Source organism: Scatophagus argus, chromosome 15 (genome assembly GCF_020382885.2).
Source record: "Scatophagus argus isolate fScaArg1 chromosome 15, fScaArg1.pri, whole genome shotgun sequence".
Lineage (NCBI taxonomy): Eukaryota > Metazoa > Chordata > Actinopteri > Scatophagidae > Scatophagus > Scatophagus argus.
The window spans coordinates 18,141,905-18,162,617 of record NC_058507.1 but is presented as its reverse complement, the minus strand read 5'-3'; the positions used below and the strand labels follow the sequence as shown (position 1 = coordinate 18,162,617).

The 20,713-nt window shown below is 41.3% G+C and overlaps 1 protein-coding gene across 1 annotated transcript in view; it reads left to right on the top strand.

Annotated features, from left to right (window-relative positions):
* The window catches only part of alk (ALK receptor tyrosine kinase), a 364,681-nt gene extending 352,747 nt beyond the window's left edge, over positions 1-11,934 (top strand). The window contains exons 25-29 of the mRNA XM_046413454.1: positions 2,521-2,613; positions 6,643-6,744; positions 7,074-7,208; positions 8,209-8,299; positions 8,873-11,934. Coding sequence (XP_046269410.1) covers positions 2,521-2,613; positions 6,643-6,744; positions 7,074-7,208; positions 8,209-8,299; positions 8,873-9,955 — 1,504 coding nt within the window. The 3' untranslated portion in view covers positions 9,956-11,934. The remainder of the gene's footprint in view (positions 1-2,520; positions 2,614-6,642; positions 6,745-7,073; positions 7,209-8,208; positions 8,300-8,872) is intronic.
* The last annotated feature ends 8,779 nt before the right edge of the window (positions 11,935-20,713 follow it).

Here is a 20,713-nt window from a genome sequence, read left to right as displayed (position 1 = left end):
CTGCTGACTTCTATTCAGAGTTATGAGCTGGCTGCACTCATCTGAGCTTAACATATGGACTCTGCATGCTGTCTGCCTTTCGTATGATAGCAGAAAGGACAAGTGATGATGAGTTAAGCATCGGAGCAGGCAGATGGGGTAGCCGGCTTGCCTTTTTATGGTCTGTATCCAAGGCACAAGTCAACAGAATGCCCCTTACGTACCCATATTCACAGCGCTTGGTGAGCTGAAGGATGTGACAAAAGAATTTTAAAATCCTTCTTTTGAATTGATCTTGAAAAGATCTACTTCATAGGAGTCCATGAGGAAAGTCAAAATGGGATTGCTTTTACAATCAAATCAACACAATTTAAGTGCATCTGCCCTTTCCTTCATGTCTCTTTGACTTCCCAGGAATTGGCCAATGACAAATGAGGCCTATTAAACCTTGTTTGGCCCAACGTGGCACAGTAAAGCCCCATCAATCCACCTAATGGCTGCCTCTTCTCCGGATGGTTGTGAGCTTCTATACAGCCCGCTTTTCTGCCTTCAAACCTGTATTAAAATTCACCCTAACACTGTCCTTGAAGCTAATTTCAATTTTTATAGAGGTGTGTTTACTCAGGGTTAAATAAAGGGCAAGTGAATGAGGTAGACTGGAGGAGTAGCCACTACTCGCAAAATGCTGCTTTTTCTCAAGGATTGCAGGGTTTGATGATGAGCTGCGCTGTTCTCCAACAGGTTAAATCAAAGGGTTAATGCTGTCTGAGAACAACTTATTCTGGCTTTCCCTCGGTTTCCATGCTTTCTCTGGGGAGGATTTTTGTCAACTGGATCATGTAATTGGAAATTGTAAGCACCTGAAAAGAAGCAGTGCATTGAGAAGCGTAGCTTATTGCAACCTGAGGTTTTCAAATAGACTAATAATGCAGATTGTTCTCTAGGTGCTGCAGTCAAATTGGCCTTTAAGCTGCAGTTAAAATGGACTGTAAGTAAAGTCTACAGTATGAAGCCAGTTAATATTGTTTTAATAACAGTCTGCTCTCACATCATTGTTCTGCATGTACTGTGTCCTTCCCTTAAGCCCTGAACTCGCAGTCTGTGACAGCTACTGCTGCATTTCAAGGCTTGTCCTTGCCTACAAGCAAAAGCAAATCATTTGCATGAATTCTCCCAAACCGTTAAACAAGGACTACTTGGGTTTAGCTACAGCACCTCATGAGAAAGGAAATTGTCAGTGTGTGTGTGTGCGCGCACACACTCCTATATGCTTTTTGTAGTGATGCTATGATAGAAATCATTCAGTCTCCTTGAAGGAGCTGAGCTTAAATGGTCTGACTGTTTTGCTAGAAAATGTTGGGCTGTGGTACCACAATTAATGAAATTTTCTGTAGCTGGTTTGATAACTCAGTTTACCGACACTCATTTAACCGCTTCAGGCAAAACTAGACTCGAGCAAAAGTTTTTGTTTTTTTTTTTAAAAAAAAGATCTTTTTGGAGGTAAGCTGAAAAGCAAATGGATGTCCCAGAGACAATGTTGTTCCTATTTTGTACTAAATTATTTAATATCAAACCTGAAGTTGTACTATAATATTAGAAGTTGAATAGTTGTGGCACACTGAAGTGGGGCAACCATGCATAGTGTATTCCCTATCTTAAAAAGCCCTCAGTTTAAATCAGTCTGAACTATTACTTTATCCTCATTGTGTCATTTCACATTCAAGTTAATCAGAGTGCAGAGGCAAAACATCAAAACAGTGTGTTACTGTCTACACACTCACGGAGCTTGGTGCTGTGGTCTGTATCACTGTTAGTTTGTCGTTTCCAGCCCTGCCCCCTCTCATGATCTAATATGAGCACAGCGTAACATGGTGTCATTTTGATGTTCAGTCCTGGCTTTTTATTGGCCCTGGTGCACACTTGTCTTTAGTCTGATGAGAAGCAGTGCGCTCACAACGACACTCCTGAAGCTTTAAAGAAAGTCAGACGCCTGGGGAGCAGAATACAGCGTGTAGGGCTCTTATTTCCTTTTCCCCAGACAGGAGTAGAGCACACTGTGTGAGCTGCGCTACTTCCTCTACAGTGCAAATATGAATTTTATGAATTTTCTTTTCTAACCTATTCTGCCTGTATATACTGTGAAGCTTTACAGTCTTTTCTCTGGATGCATCATGGGGACAGAGTAATAAAGGCACTGTAGGAAACCATGCACTGCACCAGCTTGCCCCGGGCAATTTGGAGGTTACGCTAAACTTCAGATCCAACAGGGGCATGTCTGTGGGTGTTTCATAACGTGGAGCTCTTTTATAGATGTAAATGTATGAAAAACTTGTGATACTACTTGTGAGCTGGTGAAGAGCTAAGGCATGGACTAAGTCAGTGTTCAGTCTAGCTTTTCTATACCGTCAGATACTAAAAATTACATAATTCAGACAGTGGTAGTTACTGTATTCTAAATGAGTGAGCAATCCCCATCAATCCATATTGTATTTATATGCTATCATGACCTGACAGTCTGTATGTGTGTTTCTCATCTTTCAGGGACATCGCAGCTCGCAACTGCCTACTGACCTGCAAAGGTTCGGGCCGCATGGCCAAGATCGGAGATTTCGGGATGGCTCGAGACATTTACAGGTACAACTCCAGCACAGGGTGATGCAAGACAGCAGGCAAGAGCAGGCTGAGTTAAATTTAAGTCTTAATCAGGTCTAGAGTGGGTTAAGACGGCTCAAGCTCACATGAGCATGTGTGACAAAGACCAGTTCTATGAAGTTATCCCAAGAATGGGCAAAAGAACGGTTGTATTTTGAACAATAATAAAGGCATATTTCAGCTATTATCAATTGAAAAGCCGGGACAAGTATTATCTTGGTTGTTTTCAGAGGAAAACCATTTAAATCTTAATGCCAGGCTTGTCACTGCCCTCTCTGGGCAAGTTTCAAGTCTGTTGAGGCTTTGAGAGCCATCAGCACTGGGTGTGGTTTGGCTGAGGTCAGTGTACTTGGTAAAGGAAGATGTTCTTATTCGTCACAGGAAGCTAACAGATGAGAATCTCCACCAGTGGCTGAAGGCTTTGTAAGCGCATCTTGTCCTGTCCCTTCCTCTCCTGCTTTGTGGTGCACTGTAACAACATTATACCTCCCTGCTTTGGCACTCTTCGTCAGCATAGGCCATCTCAGGCCCAAATAACCATTACTCTCATTTTCTCTTCAGTCTCATCTTGACTAAGACTGTTTCAAACCGTTTATTCACTCTATTTGCCCAAGAGAAAGTCTGGTTATGGACAATTCTCCAACACAGCCATAAAAATTCAAATTGCAAGAATTAAAACTCAAACTATTTCCCCGAACTGCAGTGAGTGTATGCAGTCCAGAGAAAGCTCAGCACAGAGACACATTTATTTTCCTCTTTATTCCCTTTAGTATCATTTGGTATAAAGACAGCTGGCTGCCCTGATGCATGTGTATATATAACTGCATTGACAGATAACAAAAAATATCCATACAATATAACATACAGTTTTAAAATGCTGAAGCTCAGCTGTGAAAGTGTGTTTATTCTCCATCACACTGTTGTACTGATGCTTTCTTTTAATCTTCATCAGCTCATCTGGAGCCCCAACGGCGCCTCATTATTCTTAGCTCAAACTTTTTTATATAGCCACTACAATTTCACGTGACACCATTTAAATGAATGCACAATCCAGCAGGGAAATCTCACAAGCCTTTCATCTGGTAAGAAATTAGAGCAGGGGGACATATGTCACAGCATTCAGCTACATCAGCGTGGCAATTTCGAATCATCCGATGGGAAGTCACACGAGAGTAAAGTCAGTCTCAGAGCATCCGGAAAAGACTGCTGCACAATAGCCACGGGGAGCCGCGTCAGGAGCACTTGATTTAACTGCTGATGTCAGTTTTTCAGGTGCCTCCATGTGATTTTGTTTTTATCCCTCAGCCTGTAGCCTTGGTGCTGAGACAGGGATGCAGGGATGTTTTTTTGTTTTTTATCACTGTTATTATTTTGAGATGGTGGGATGCTCGTTGCCACCACGCCAGGGGTGTGGTATTTTTGCTGTTTCATGATGTGTCCCTCCTGCTATGTGACAGGGGACACGAGAGTCCTTCTGAGGCCGGGTGTCACATTAAGGGACCAGGACGAGGCTTAATGTCAGCTTTTTTTGTATTGTGGGAGGTGAGCCACAGGCACGTGGTATTCCATGGACTTCCTCTCGCACATCCAAAGTCTTGCATGCATGTTGCACACCAGTGATGTGGTGGTAAATAACAAGTTGGGGACACAGCTTTAGCAGAACAAACACGTAACTCTGTGAACAGGCAGTATTAAACTGCGCATTGTGTTCTTCTATCTTATTCTCAGTTCAACACAGTCTCCTTCTGTCACGCTCTGCTCATGCAATCAAAAAAAGCACACAAAACACACACACACACACTTATAAAACACCCCATTTGCGCTATAGATTTCCTGGGATCGTATTTAACTCTCCATAATCTGCAGCTCAGCTTTCAGTCTGTGTTGGCGGTGTTAGTAGTAGTAATAAATATGTCCCTAAACCCCATGCTAAAAGAAAAGAGGCTGAGCGACTGATCGAAGGATTATCAGTCTAATGCGCTACATTTAAAAATCCTTCAGCCTTTCTATATATTACACCATTTTCTAACAGGCAGATAACAAACCTAAAATTTAATGACCTGAAGTCAGCTTTTTTATGAATTTATCTTGCCGAGGTCAAAAAAGATGCTGGCTGTAAATATAGTCCAATAAAAATGTAGGTGTTCATGGCAGCCTGGTTTTTTGTAAACACTTTATCAAGCTGGGATTCACAGAGTGCTCACCGCCACAGTTGTTTGATCCAATTGCATCTTCTAATGTCAGTCCACTACCATTTTCTTTATTGGGACAGACAGGAAAATTAGAAAGATACTGGTTAAGAGAAGGACAAGGTAGAGTAGATGGTGTCAAAATTCAGACCTCTAATTGTAGGTTTAAAAATGGGGGGATTTAACTGATTCCCATCACTGAATTGATTTTATTATTCTAAGTGATAGATTAGAGTGTTGGCTGTGGATGTGTATGACTGGCCTGCAGCGGTTCTTAGCTGATCTGTCAAGCAACCAGACTCAACTAGTGATTGTTTTCTCTGCTTCATTGATTATGTGTAATTTTCTTCAAGGATAACTTCTTATGCCAATAGAGGGCTAAGTATACATTTCCCTTTCAGCCATATTATCTGACAGCATATCATTTGTATTCATCTCTACTTACTGCTCCCCTGCAGACACAGCTGTAGCTCAGCCAAATAATGAGTGCCAGCTCTGGTTATTTGCCTCAAGTCGATACTGTGGAAAATGTTTCTTAAAGCCTACATTTCCAGTACATTATGAATATTATTAAATCTGCTTTACCTTCCTGCCATTAGTTGCACAATATTTTGGATTTTAATTTACAGCAAGGACTAAATGTGATGGGTCATGCAGTCCAGGCTCACAGGCTTTGGATACTGCATCTGAGGAGCTCAGGCTGCCAAAAGCACAATCCAGACTTCTTTCTTTCTTTCTTTTTTTATTTTTCGTTCGTTGTCCGATATTTTACACAAGCTGCAATTGTTTGTTTTATTCTTTGCCACCCTGTTATTGATGTGTTTGCCATTCTTTTCTTTGCTCCAGTTTTTGTAGCTTTTATTTGTCCAGGGAATGCCAACTGAGCACAATGCACTTTTCTCATCCTGCTTCATATTCACACCTGGGAGCTGCCCACTGTAATTACAGTCCTTTCCAATGCAGACGTGTGCAGCAACAACAGTTGGTGCTTCACTTGCACAGTTTGATTTTGAAGGCAAAGAGAAACATAATGTGACTGGTACTCCTCTACTTTCACAAAAGACCCAAAGATGTGAACTGGCAAGTTTCCAGTCACAAAATAGCTTGTCTATTTATCATGAAACACTTGCCAAGATTCCAAACAACTGCTTCGGGAAAAAAAAGTGTAATTTTAATGACAAAATCACTTGGGCCAAACAGATTTACTCCTCTGCAACAGCAAAGCATGCCAAAGTGATGCTTTTCCAGAGAAAATACGGCTGACACCTCTTAACTCCAATCTCGATGTGCACCGTGATGCACGAGGGGAGCCGAGCAGAACCCGGTTCACTTTCTGTTCCTCGCTTACGTGCCGCGAGCATGGTGAGATGAACCAGCCAGTGACCTCCATCAGCACCGACAATCAGATAGAGCACACATCAGATAATTTCTCTACCAATACCAAGCACAAGAGAGCATTAAAAATGGCTCAGACAGGCCTCCCTCTTCACTCTCAGTAAGATAAGGAGTTCTTAGAAGGTCTCTCACAACAACTTGTCAGGAAGCTGAAAACGCGTTTGGATCAGAGTGCTGATACAGCCGCTGACAAACAAGGAATTAATTGCCGGATGTTTGATTTTTTTTTTTTTTTCATCCTCTGCTTTTGCAGACAGGGATGTTGCCATGGTGACAGCATTACAAAGTACAGTCGTTGGTTTTCATTGCACAACTCCTCCTGTTTTTATTAGAAAGCTATCTACCAGTCCACAGTCAGTTACAAAACATTTTATATTTAAAATGTATGTGTGTGTGTGTGTGTGTGCGCGCGCGCTTGTGCTTGTAGGGCAAGCTATTACAGGAAGGGTGGGCGTGCCATGCTGCCAGTGAAGTGGATGCCACCTGAAGCCTTCATGGAAGGCATCTTCACATCTAAAACAGACACCTGGTGAGTCCCTCATGCTCTCCCTCTCTTTATTATTACTATTGTTATTATTATTATTATTATTATTATTATTATTATTATTATTATTATTATTATTATTATTATTATTATTATTATTATTATTATTATTATTATTATTATTATTATTATTTCATCTCCTATATTTCACACATGTTATCTATTCCTTGTCTCTATCTCAATCTTTCTCCTTCACTCTGAACTTTCACAGCATCAGCACTGATGATGCTTATAATTTATGACTTGATTGCCCTTAGTCTCTTCCTTTCTCCCCCCTGTAACTAATATGCTCTCTCATCACTGGCCTTTCTCAGGTCATTTGGGGTTCTGCTGTGGGAGATCTTCTCATTGGGCTACATGCCATATCCAAGTCGCAGTAACCAGGAAGTGTTGGAGTTCGTAACCAATGGTGGAAGAATGGACCCACCGAAAAACTGCCCCGGGCCAGTGTAAGTGAGGATCCACACACAGATGCTGAATGCGCTCATGTGCTCCACATGACCGCAATGTCATCCCATGAGGTCTAATTAAGCTTCTCCAGAACATAAACAAGAAATAAAGATGATCAGTTGCATATGATGCACATAGGCAGTATTAAAAAAAGAAACAAACAAACACAGAGCAGACATGAAAGGCTCTGATGATGCTGACACACAAGCGAGTTGTGAACCAGAAGGTGTCAGACAATGTTAGGGAAGATTGCTCTCAGTGCCTTCCAAATGGAAATCACATCAACCGTTTTCTTTCATGTTTGCCTCCCAAGCTGGAAGAAGTCATGGGGAGCTGATAGAGAGCTAAAAAACCATTTCCACATCACAATGTATTTTTCACTTTTTTGATGCCGCCTCTCATGCCAACTCTATTGTGAAACATATAAGGGCAAACACACACACACACACACACACACTCACCGCTTCTATCTCATGCAGACGGTGGAGCCACACTTTGGCATCTCCGTGACCCCACAGCTTTATCTTTCACACCCGTTGCTCACAACTTTGCACAGTACTTCCCATATCATTTAGCAAGCCACTTTGCACGTTCCTTGTAGATGTGTGAATAAAAAATAAATAAAGAAGTAAAAATGACCCTGTGGGGTTCTTTAATTTGAAGTTGTGAAACAATCTCACAGCAGGACACACTGATTAATGAAAGCAGCAGCTACATCTGGAATCAGCTCATCAGGATTTCACTTCACTGTTAGTTTCTGCATGACCATTCAACACAATCACCTAGACTGGTGGGAGATTACACTTTAATTCTGCCTGAAGCAATCAAAACACGTATTAAGAATATTTTCAAAACAGATCAATCTGGTGTTTGTTAAGCCAGCAGGTGAGATGGTACTGGTCGGCCACTGTTTCCTGTTTTCTGTTTTCTCTACATCTGCACAGTTAATGTTTTCATTTAGAGTTTCCTGCTCATGTGTGTCTTCACGTGTATCTTAAGGTATCGTATAATGACTCAGAGTTGGCAGCATCAGCCTGAAGACAGGCCTAACTTCTCAACTATCCTGGAGAGAATTGACTACTGCTTACAGGTAACTAAACAGAGCGCACGGTGGGATTCTGACTGCCGTGTCTGAGTGACTAAGTTTAGTTTCCAAGAGAATAGAAAAACAATGATTTTGCTCACATTGTGTACGTTTCGACATCCCCCAGCTATCAGTGATTCACTCCACAACTACTGAGCTATCTAGCTGCTGCAAGTACGTGTCTGAACATTTTGCCATCTAATCTGTTAATGTTAAATCATATGTTGAGGGAGTCACCCCCACTCTGTTGGTCTTTTAAAACAACAGACAGTCCACTTCCTCTCTCAGGACAGTGTGAGTAAAGGGAAAAATACAGTTGTGAGGAAGAATATTATTCAAACAACAGCCTGTAGTTTTATTTTGTACTTCGGTTAACACACAGAACTGATCTCAGTTAACCACAGATGATTCAACTCGCTGTAGACAGTTTTCCAAATAGCCAAATACAATGCTGACTAGAATTTCTCATCTCATATTTGTAATTTAATTGTAACAATTTAAAAAAAAATGAAACTTGCACTGGATGATAATACTGCTGGCATTGAAAAATCTATCTCTGATGTCTTGACATGGTTTCAGGACCCTGATGTGGTGACCATGCCCCTGCCTGTAGAGTATGGGCCTGTCCCTGAAGAAGAGGAGCGTGTAGCCTTGCGCCCTGATGACCCCTCAGCTCCAAACGTGTTGGTGACTGCCCAGGTGCCTGACGGGGGGGCTCCACAGCCTCCTCCCTCCTATCCTACAGAAGAGAACCGGAGGGGTGGGGAGCACACTGTCGTGACTAGCACAGCATCGGAGGCCAAAGCACAGATGTCAGCCCAGCCCCAGCCATACCTCCACCAGCACCAACAGCCCCACACACAAACTTCCATCACCACGACAAGCACTAACACAGTCTCCTCCACTGCCAAAGGACCTCATGGCACCACCCAGCCCAGCCCAGAGGGGGGCCACATCAACCTGGCATTTACCCAGAGCCACCCACCAGAGAAGGAGGGCCACAATGGGAAGAGCACCAGTCTCTGGAACCCAACGTACGGCTCGTGGTTCCTGCAGCAGAGGAAGCAGCAGCAGCAGAGGCAGGCAGGGGTTGGAGGAGCAGGAGGGAGCGCTGGCAGGGTGCCTGGTGAAGGTCAGGAACATGTGGGCCGGACTGTGGCTGAGGTTGCAGGGGCGCTGGGCCTCCAGAACCAGCACCAGCACAAGCAGTTCCAGCATCAGCTCCAGCAGCACCAACTCCAGCTGCTGCACCATCAGCAGCAGCAGCAACAGGGTCTTTGCAGACCTCTGTTACCCCCGCCACCACCTCCTGCTGCCCAGTCACCTCTGCTCTTAGATTCAGCCGCACTGCCCCCAGTTCCCCTCTACAGACTGAGACGATTCCCCTGTGGGAACATCGGATATGGATACCAGGAGCAAGGCATACCGATGGAGGCGGCCCATGGTAACCCCAACCCTCCTCCTCCACCTATCCCTCCACCCCAACAGGGTGCCTCCATGCCCTCCTCAGCAACACACCAGAGGGGGGCCTCTATTCCCACGTCAGCGTCCCTGAGTCGGTCAGCAATGTCTGAGGACAGCCGTCCACTGCTTGTCACCATGGGGACAGTACAGGACCCCAGGCTGCCCAGGATGGAGGGCCACAATGCCACCGTGCTTTAGTCTAAACGCCTGTACCTCCGGTCTTTTATTCAGGCCCTGTCTTTGGAGACTGCGTGTTCAAGACAGGAAACACTGTGTCAGGACAGAGACCGATTTTTGCCACCCCCACCATCCCACCATTTTGGTTTCTTCCTCCAGTTCACTGAAATAGCTGGGTGAATCTGTCAGGCTTTTCCCATGAGAACCCTGGAGGTGCGTTAAAATCCCCAGTGGATGCTGAAGCACATCAGAGAACTTAAAAGGCTTTGGGAGGCAAAATGGGTAAAGACTAGTTTTCAGAGTTTTAAAAAATGTTTGTTTGGATTTTTTTTTTTTTCATCACTGGGGGTATCATGACTGCGTGAGAATCCTGAGAAATGGAGAGTTTATGGCACAGGAAGACAACTTTCCATGCGGTAGTGACCAGGTGCGAGCACATATGCCATGCGGTCATTGACAGCTGAGAACATCCCTCATTTGTGAGACTGGACTGAGGAGAATTCAGATCTCTATATTTTGCCAAACTTTCAGTCACAAACTTTGGTGAGCAGTTTGACTGTGTCAGTTCTACAGCAGAATCTTCAAACTATTCCTTGTCCACATCCTTTTGGAAAACAGCAGTGTGGTAAACAACTTGTATCAGACTATTTTTCAAGAATATCAGAAAATTGGACACTGGATTACCAGAGACATTTATACTAAAAAAAAAAAGAAAAAGAAAATACTGGAATAAATGTGTTTGTTGATGTTTGCTTGCCTGCTTGTTTATTTATTCATTTGTTTATTTATTATTTGGAAGTGGTCCTATAAATTATTCATGAACATGCTTCTTCAAATCCAAACACATTTATTTTACATCAACTGGAGTCTTTTTTAACTGCAGGAATTTATTTTTAGTAATATGGTAAGAGCAGAACAGTGAGCTTGAACAACCATCCCCCCAAAAAGTAAGAACGGTAACATAGGGATAGAGTGTCCTTCACAGCGGACTTTAAGGTTGACATAAATAGAGCACTGAAGCAGGTTTGACAAAAGAATATGACAGATTAAAGACGAGCCACCTTCAGCAACATTTCAGCTTTTTACTACTGCTGAAGATTTGTAAGAACTCATTGCCTCAGAAAATCGCTGCTCTTCTTTGGTTCACAACTTCATTGTTGAAAGAATGCTTTGAGACAGTGGAGCTGAGGCTTTCCTTTCTTTACTTATGGCTTTTTCAGTAACCTTTGATTAATTCATTTCTTGCTAAAATGTTTCTTTTCCCTTTTTTTGCCCGCGTATAGAAACATAGTGGATATTGCTGAATCAATCTTAACCTTCAAATTGTTATCTCGAAGCACTCTACGTTCCTAAATTTGCATATTTTATCTTTTCTATTATTGGATGAATGTTGTGGAATACAAATGAGTCTGAGTGAAAAGTTTGAATACAAACTGCTTTAGCTCTATGTGTGAATGAAATCTGAGACCGGTTTGAGTCTCATCCTGTTCATTTTCACTCATGGTGTTTACATTTGTCTGTGTTTAAAGTCTGCTTTTTTAAGTTTAAGGACAGTTATGTGAAGCATATCTATCAGATAATGCCATGAGCGTGGCGGTGTTGATATTTCAGTGAATGATGACAATATGTGTACGTTTTCTGATGCTTTTGCTTGACTGTATTTGGCAATCCTGTCAGTCCTTCTGCTGTGAAGCAATGATGAACTGTCATGTATGTGTCATGGCGTTCAGTGACTGATGAAGACAAATGGGCCGAGTCAATGAGCAAGTTAAATATTGACCAATGAACAGTATTTTGCTCTGGTTCCAGTACCTGTGTTCAATGCATTCATTCTGTGTTCCCCTCACAGCTCATCTCCATCATTTGATGTAAAAAAGATGAACTGAACTGCACTTGTAAATGTTGTAATTATAAAGTATTGTTCTATGGCTCTGGAAAAAAAAAGCTGTAAATTGCCCTTCAAAAACCATTCACCAAAATTAATAAATTACTATATAATAGCTGTTTTGTCCCTCTATTGCAGTTTTTGGATTTTGGGTAATTTTAATCACATTAACTGAAATAGAACTGGTTATTACACTGGAATTCTGTGATTACATTTTTAAAAACAGAATCAACCCCTGACATACAGCGGCTTGGTTAAAGAGCTACAATAGTCACTTTCAAAAATAACATTTTGTATTAAAAAATATTGGCATTCAAACATTTCTATTTCAAAAAGCACTGAAAAGTCTTGTCCCATTTTCTACTGCTTATCTGGGTCTGGGTCACAGGGGCAACAGTCTCAGCAAGGAAGCCCAGACTGTCCTCTTCCCAGCCACTTCCACTAGCTCGTCCGGGGGGACACTAAGGAATTCCCCCGTCGTGTCCTGGGTCTGCCCCAGGGCCTCCTCCCAGATGGACATGCCAGAAGCAACTCCCCAGAGAGGTATCCAGGAGCCATCTGACCAGATGTCCAAACCGCCTCAACTGGCTCCTCTCAAGCAGCAGCTCTACTCTGAGTCCTACCCAGATGTCTACGCTCCTCCCCCATCTCTCAGGCTGAGCCCAGCCACCCTGCAAAGGAATCTCATTTTGGCTGCTTGTATTGGAGATCCTGGTCTTTCAGTTACTACCCACAACTTGTGACCATAGGTGAGGGCTGGAACATTGATTGACTGGTAAATCTCTTCACCACAACACGGCATGCGCATCACTGCAGACACTGCCCCGACCCAGCTGTCAGTCTCCCACTATGTTTTTCCTTACTTGTGAACAAGACCCTGAGATACTTGAACTCCTCCACTTGGGGCAGCTACTCCCCTTCAACCTGGAGTCGGCAATCCACCCGTTTATCTGGCTGAGAACCATGGCATGGAGAGGGGCCAGACAAAGCACAGTTCACAGAGACCACAAAGAAACAAGGAAAAACAAAGACGAGTGTACCCTGCCTGAAGGGTTACCAGGACCCCACCCTGGAAACAGGCCCGAGGAAGGGGCCCGTCAGGGCCTGCCTGTTTGCTGGGACTTTGCCCATGGAGCCCAGCTTCTGATTTGTAGTTTCATGATGAGCTTCTGAATTTTTTTCTTCACGGCTGTCTTTTTTCAATGACAGTTTATACATGTTGCCAGTGTTTTGTTTTGTTTTGTTTTTTCAGTGGCACTTTAGTGGCAATGAGAAAACATTTCTCTGCTCCAACCCTCTGACATGATCACACACCGAGCATGCAGGAATGGCGTCCACAAACTCCTAAACCGCAGTGTTAAGTCTGCTCATTTCTGCCTCTGTTTTTCCACACGGAACTGGACTAAATTAAAGTTAACTTGTAACTGATATCACACTAAACTGGCAGAGGTCTGCTGGGACAAGTTCTAATTAATGCAATATCATAGTTATCATCATAAGGCTCTATGAAAAATAAAGTCACAAAAGCCACTATAGTTGATGAAAAGAGAGCATAAAAACAGGCATGCAAAAAAAAGCTTTTTATTAATAAACTGAAATACAATTCATTAAAATAATGAAATAATTCAGTTCAAGTTTTGTTTTCAATTTTAATTTTCATGTTTAAGTTTAGTTAAGTCGATAACATAAAAACAAGTCAACATTATATTACTGTTTCTTATCTTAAAAGATTCAAGATTCAAGAGTCTTTATTGTCATTATGCAAGCATAACGAAATTTTGTGCAGATTCTCAGCTTCAAAACACACTTATAAATAGAAAAAATTAAAATTGCACACCTTAGAAAAAATATAAAAATATAAAATGCAAAGTACAAAATACGGAATACGGAGTGAGGTAGATAACAACAACAACAAAGTGCACTTAGTGCCAGACTATGTGTATGAGTGTTTCACTGTAGGGGGGTTATTGCTTTAACAGCTCTGGGGAAGAAGCTGTCCCTGAGTCTGTTGGTGCTGGTTTTAATGTTCCTGTACCGCTTTCCTGATGGAAGCGGTACAAACAGTTTGTTGCCCGGGTGGGTGGGGTCTGTGGCAATGCGTCTTGCCTTCTTCTGGACTCGGACAGTGTAAACTGAGTCCAGATCTAAAACTGTAACATAATACCTATACACTGAAACAGGGCTGTAAATGGAAAACTAAATCTCCATTTACCATGTCTGTAATACTTTTGGGACTTTGACAGCAGTAGTTTTAAATGTTATTGGCAGCACAGTTGCTGACACAAAGTGGTATTGGTAAAAGCTGGCAGTAATGGAGTCAGGAGGTGGAGCTCATTACAAGTAATGAGTCTCCTGTGCCTTAGCTATTTAAACTATTGGCATCATGAACTTTATTTCATGTTAAACCTCACCGTTTACCAGCACGTCATGTCAGATCAGCAAAGTTTCACTTTACCAGAGATCCATCAGCCTCCACACAAAATCCTGTTCACCTCAGCAGACAGCTGCTATTATAATTTAAGAGGAAACAATGGGTCAGGGATTAGCCCTGAGTTATTAGTCTTTTACAGACATATCATTAGAAACCTAATAGAGTAAATGATATGTCCATAAAAAACTAATAAAGTAATTGATAAAATGTATGGTTTGATAAATCCTAGCTCCTCCTGCCAAAGAATGATAATTAAGAGCAAATTTGTTTGAGACTGTGTACTTGTGTTATGAATTAGGAAGAAAATGTGTTCTATTATGTGGCAAGACAGCATGAAAGAGTAGTTTTACCCTTCATTAGTGATCTGGACAACGGCCATCTATTCTTTTTGTTGGATTACTCATCCACAACCTAAAATAGAGGTAGGGAACACTATTAACTACTAATTTGGTATTGTGAAATTAAATTGACCTTACTTTTTTACCAATTAGCTTTATGTAATTATTGTTGTAAGATAGGATTTGGAATAATTTTAAGTATCCCTATGGTTGACTCGGGACATCTGTCATTGTTATATGAAATATCGATGTATTTTTTATGCCTCGAACCATCCATGTTTTGCTTGGATTTACAATTTCATACACCCCTTGTTGTACTGCAGCCCCTCACTGACTTTAAAGACTTTAAAGTTGCTATTATTATATTAGTTGGTTATTTGAAATTGTAAGGCTATCCTTTTGGCTTCTCTTGCATTATATTTTGACAGTTCATTCTGAGGTTCTTAAGTAGGCTGCCAAAAGTGAACAGGATATTCATAATATGTCCATATTAGGAATGTTGTACCCGACATTATAAAGTTATCTAAACATGCCATCTGTATCTACAATCTATTATCACATTCATGAACATTGGGGGCCACTCACCAATGTCATACTACACATCTGGATTGTTTTTCTCATAGCAGACTTGACTCTGTAATCAGAATGATTGTGGTCCTGCTGATATTACACACTACCAGTGACCTCAGCTTATAGAGGTCAAAGCAGCCTGCTGTGTCTGATCATATACAGCAGAGCAGCACCACTGGATCACCGTTCACTAAAAGCCTTTGATATCTTTTTTGTTATTCTCGCCTTACTACCCTATTCTCCTCTGGTCTTATAGTGTTAAGAATTTAGCTACTTGTATGTGATATTTTAAAATGTTTGAATCTCTGATGTTAGCTACCATTTTATGTTCCACTGCAGGTTTCATTTTTTTCTTCTTGTTTTCTTTACTACCCTTGTGCTCATTGTCCCTTACAGGAATGGGAAGGTAACAAAAGACACAGGAGAGCAGAAAAATGGTGAGCAAAAAGCAAACAAGAGAAGTCTTTATAGAAATCCCTGAGAAAATCAAACAGTGCTTATAAAGATACCAGGCTCACTGACCTTAGTTCTAAGATGTGTTTCAATCCAAGATGTTGCACAATAGCAGAAATCTACAATGTGACAAACGTTGTGACACAGACTGTCAGACCCCACTATAGCTGACTATATGTGTGTGCATGTTGTATTTAATAAGTATTTTGATTTTTGCATCCAATACATTGCATTTCCAATCCTTTTTCTATTTTTTGCTGCCTGTTCATTCCTGTACTTATTCTGTCCTGATATGCTGCAATACTTGAATTTCCCCTCTGGGGAAACTTATCAAACATATTAGAAATAGCAGTAGCTTACTTTAAAATTATTCTTTGAGATCAAATTTGAAATTATTATTTGCAGGGGTCTCAAACTAAGGCTGGGCCCACAAACCAATTAGGCCACTCACATTTGGAATTTACTGTTATGTCCGATCCACAAATACATTATTGATTTTCCCCCCCAGTGTTTTATTTTAGACTAATCATTTAATTTTCTACCAAGATTGAAAATCAGAGAACAGAGTAGCTCTTTATTTCACATTTGAAGGGAAATGTATTTTTCAACCTGGGTCTCTCATAATTGTGGCTGTTCAGTGGTCATAATAACTTTGCACCTCAGTTGTCGGGATGTGAAAACTGCCAGTTCTGGCAATCACCATGCAGCAAAACGGCTAATCCAGTGGGCTATTTTCTGTGTTTACTTTTGGCTGAACTCAGAGACAAATGTTCAAAATGATTTCTGTTTATTTGTAAAGCTTGTGAGAGGCTTGCACTGCTTTCTCCAGTATTTGTTGTTTTGCCAAAGTTGCATCCTGAATCTTACAATGGAGTCTCTACAATGAAGGACGTGAGCACATACTTATTATGACTCATGGTCTCAACGGACACAGACATGATGAAGTCTGAAAAAGGGTTTGAACACAAAATGTCACATGGAGGTCCTAAATGTTCATGGGAGCATTATCTAGTGGCAGACTATATTTTTCAATTTTTGACTGTTTTGAGAGTACAAACCTGGGTTGAAAAATAGGTACCAGAATTTGCAAGCTGCATTAAACTGTGCAACATGAGACAGCTAAGACCAACTGCTCTCTGATTTACTACAGCAGTCCTGACATCAAAAATGACTCTCTAACAGAAAAGACATGTTGACCTAGAGGACAGCCATTATATTTTTTCCATTTATTTGACAGTCCATGCAGGAAACTTGGAGGGAAGAGGGAGAAATGAACAAAGGGAACAAAAAAAACAGGATTGAACCAGGGACATTGTGATAAGTGTATGAACCATTAGGCTGCTGTGGCACCTGCAACAGAGGTGGAAGATTTATTTATTCATTTATTTTTCTTTTGTGGAGTTTAATGCAACTGCTTCTGTTCTAATCTGCAAAGGGAAAGCTGCTGTGCTCCACAGATAAAGTCTCACGCCACATTACTAAACACAAGGAGCATGTAACAAGGGGGGTGAAAACAGTGGGGTTCACTTTCTTGTGTGTCGTAGAGAACAACCTGGCCAGTGCCCCTCAGCCCCCCAGAATTAGACTGTGCGAACACAGCATCTTAACATACAGTGTTTGTTTAGATTATAGTTATTCTATTGAATGTATGACATTAAGGTTTGGACTCTTGGAATAGAACAGGCTTTGAAGATTGCGAGTAGTAAAATCATTTAAAATCAATATTTTGTGTCAAATCATTACAGTTCACTTTAGGTATGGTAGTTGTGTAATAAGCAGGATTATGTACAGTGAGCTGGTCATTATTGCACATAAGCCCTGAGGGGGTGAAATGAGGCCCCAGCAGGATTATCCCTGTATTGTAAAAGGGTAAATGCACAGGCCTGTGCTGCTGCCAGTATGTATTTGCTAGCGATAGCAAACTGTATTCCTTGGGTGCCAGCTTTGCCAGTGCTGCTCTCCATCATGTTAAAAAGCAGACAGGAGTTTTATTTCATGGACTTACAAAGATCATTTGTCTCCCATCAGGGATCAGCTCTACACTCAGTACAAAGTGCTGATGGTGCAACTGAGCACTTGCCACACTGTGATACAAAATGTCTCAGCTTTGTTTCAGGATTTATCTCATTCTATACTAATGATAACAAAGCAGTTAAATACAAGATACTGAGGTTTAGGAGTCAAACAGCAAAATATGTCATATGGAGTCATTATTTCAAATGCTATATCCAAGATCAAAGAAAGAGCCTGGCATTCAGGTGCACTTCACTCCACAGCAGCTCTCTGCTAGCTGTTAATATCTCTGCTGTATCTCATTTACGTCAGTGTTCACATCACACTATCAGCAACAATAATGTAATATAGTGTCTGCACCTTTTATTCAGAACTGCTTTCTCAATTAATCTAATACAAGCAAGACATACATTCAGTAGACACGTTATTATTTAATATTATCTAAATCAGAGATTTCATTTATTATTCCCTTCATGTACATTATATAGACAAAAGGGGGCCACCTGACCATCACATCAACAGGGACTTTAATGACATTGCATTATAAATACATAGACAGCTTTGCAGCTGTAACAGCTTCCACTCTTCTGGGAAGACTTTCCATAAGGTTTTGGAGTGTTTCTGTGGGAGTTTTGCCTGTTCATGCAGGAGAGCATTTGTGAGGTCAGGCACTGATGTTGGACCAAAATGGCCTGACTCACAATCTCTGTTCCAGTTCATCCAAAGGTGTTTGATGGGGTTTACATCAGGACTCTGTGTGGGCCACTCACGTTCTTCCACACCAAACTCATCCAGCCATGTCTTCATGGACCTTTGCTTTGTGCACTGGGTCACAGTCATGCTGGAACAGAAAAGGGCCTTCCTCAAACTGCTGCCACAAAATAGAAGCAGCATTGACCAAAATGTCTTGGTATGCTGAAGCATTAAGATTTCCCTTCACCAGAAGTAAGGAGCAGTGCCCAACCCGGACAACTGCAAACAACCTCACCCCAATACTTTTGTCTATATAGTGTATGTAAATAGGAAGGACAGAACAGTACAAACACCAATATAACACTCAGTATAATGTAATCCAATTCAACACCACCTATAACTGACCTAAGTAATAAACTTACCTGAATTTGACAAAAAAAAATGAACAGTATAAATTTGTCTTTACTGAACTGCAACAGAGGATAGATGTACCTAAAAAGTTCACCTGCTTGTCTGGACTTGAGTAGACTGATTTTAAATGTGACTCAGTCATGACCTGATTCACAGTGCTCTGTATTATTGGCAGCTATTTCTGTATGCTATTTCTGGCATACAGAAACCAACTTTTCCTATTAAACAAACTAGTGAAAACGTTCTATGTACCACTGTGCCACCAAGTTAAAAAAAAAATGTGTGGCTGTCTGTCATTGCAACAAGTTAGCTACAAGAGAGAACCAATAAGAAAAAAAAAGAAGAAAACTCAACAATCTCTTGAATAACTCTTGAACATGAGCTTTAGATTTAAGAATTTTTCACTTTTGGCAAAACAACTAGTCCCCTGCAATCCCATAATTTTCCCTAGACTACACTGGCCTCAGACTTTGAATTGAGGTCAGCACCCCAAACACTTAGCACTAAAATGTTCACAGTGGATTGCACAAGTAACAGACAACAGTCAGCCCACAGAAAAAAGTAGAGATGCAGAGATGAGGCTAACAAACAGAACTTTCTCTACTGCTCAACTGCATGCTGTCCATGAAAATGATAGAATCAAAAGACAAGTCATTATTTTATGTCACTAACTGTGTGTCCAGTTCCTTCTCGTAGTTTTGTGTCTCTCCTTCCCTTTCTTTCTCTCTCTGTATCTCTCTGCAGGTCTCTCTCCATCCAGATCTACATGTTGAACTGCATCCGGCCCCCTGACAAACCCAATGTCTACTGTCAACATCTGCCCATGTTGTTCTTCTATGTAGATGCTATTAGAACTAACTTTAATAACATATCAGCTAAAAAACAAATACATACAATATATAGTCTTCAGAATTCCAATTATAACAACCTGTCATGTCTGTCCTTTGTAATGTATGATGTTTACTGCATGTATGTTTCTCTCTCTCTCTCTTTCATCCTCTCTGTCCTGCCTACCTCTTCTTCCCCCCCTTCACCCGGCCGACTATCAACAGGATGGTTCTTCCATGCGAGCCGGGTCCTGCTCAAGGTTTCTTCCTGTTAAAAGGGAGTTTTCCTTGGGGTGGGGTTAAACAGTAGACTGAAGCCTACTTTCAAGCACCCTGGCGTGAGCATCAAATAAAGCCCACCCTGCAGTCCCTTGTTCCTGGTCTCAACGCATCACTGAAAAAGGCGCTTCACCCAAATGTATCCAAGGCCTTCAGCATCTCATCTACTGCATCTCATCACGTGACCACTACAAGGTATTTACACAACATCAGTGAACTCGCTAGAAATGGGTCAGAAGTTTTCCTCCAGAGATGGTAGCTGTGGGTGTAGGTAGAGTATAGCTTGATATGATGATATAGCACTATAGCCAATAGAATCGGGTTTATGGAAACAATTCTGCCCTCTGCTTTGTGAGTTGGTTGACACATTGCTAGAACATAAGACATTCCTTCTGCCCAGCAACAAAGGGTCTAGAGTTTTACTATTTAGTCTTTTAATTCTACAGTTTGACAAACACAATGCAACCAAATATCACAGAAATTTGAGCTAATTCATTAGAATGCTCTACAGCAGTCCTCACCCTGTCCATCAGCAATTTGATCTAATGTAAACTGAGCAGGACAACTAATACTTTCAAGTTAGAAAAACATTTAAAAGAACATTTATATATAACAATCATGGATAAGTTCAGGTAAAGGTTGGTGTTATTTATGCATGTATAAATGGTAGTTCAAATGAGCTCTGTATTCTGTAAAGAATTTTTTCATGAATGACTTGGTGCTCCTCCAACTTTAGATTTTTATGTTTGATATTCTTGTTCTCTTTTATTTGTTGACAGGCACACTTTTCATCCCTTTAAATCAATGTCAGTAGTTTGGAAAGGCAAATGCTGCTTTTCTGGATCCTTTCCCTTAGTTTTGTTTCTCCTGTTCAGCCTA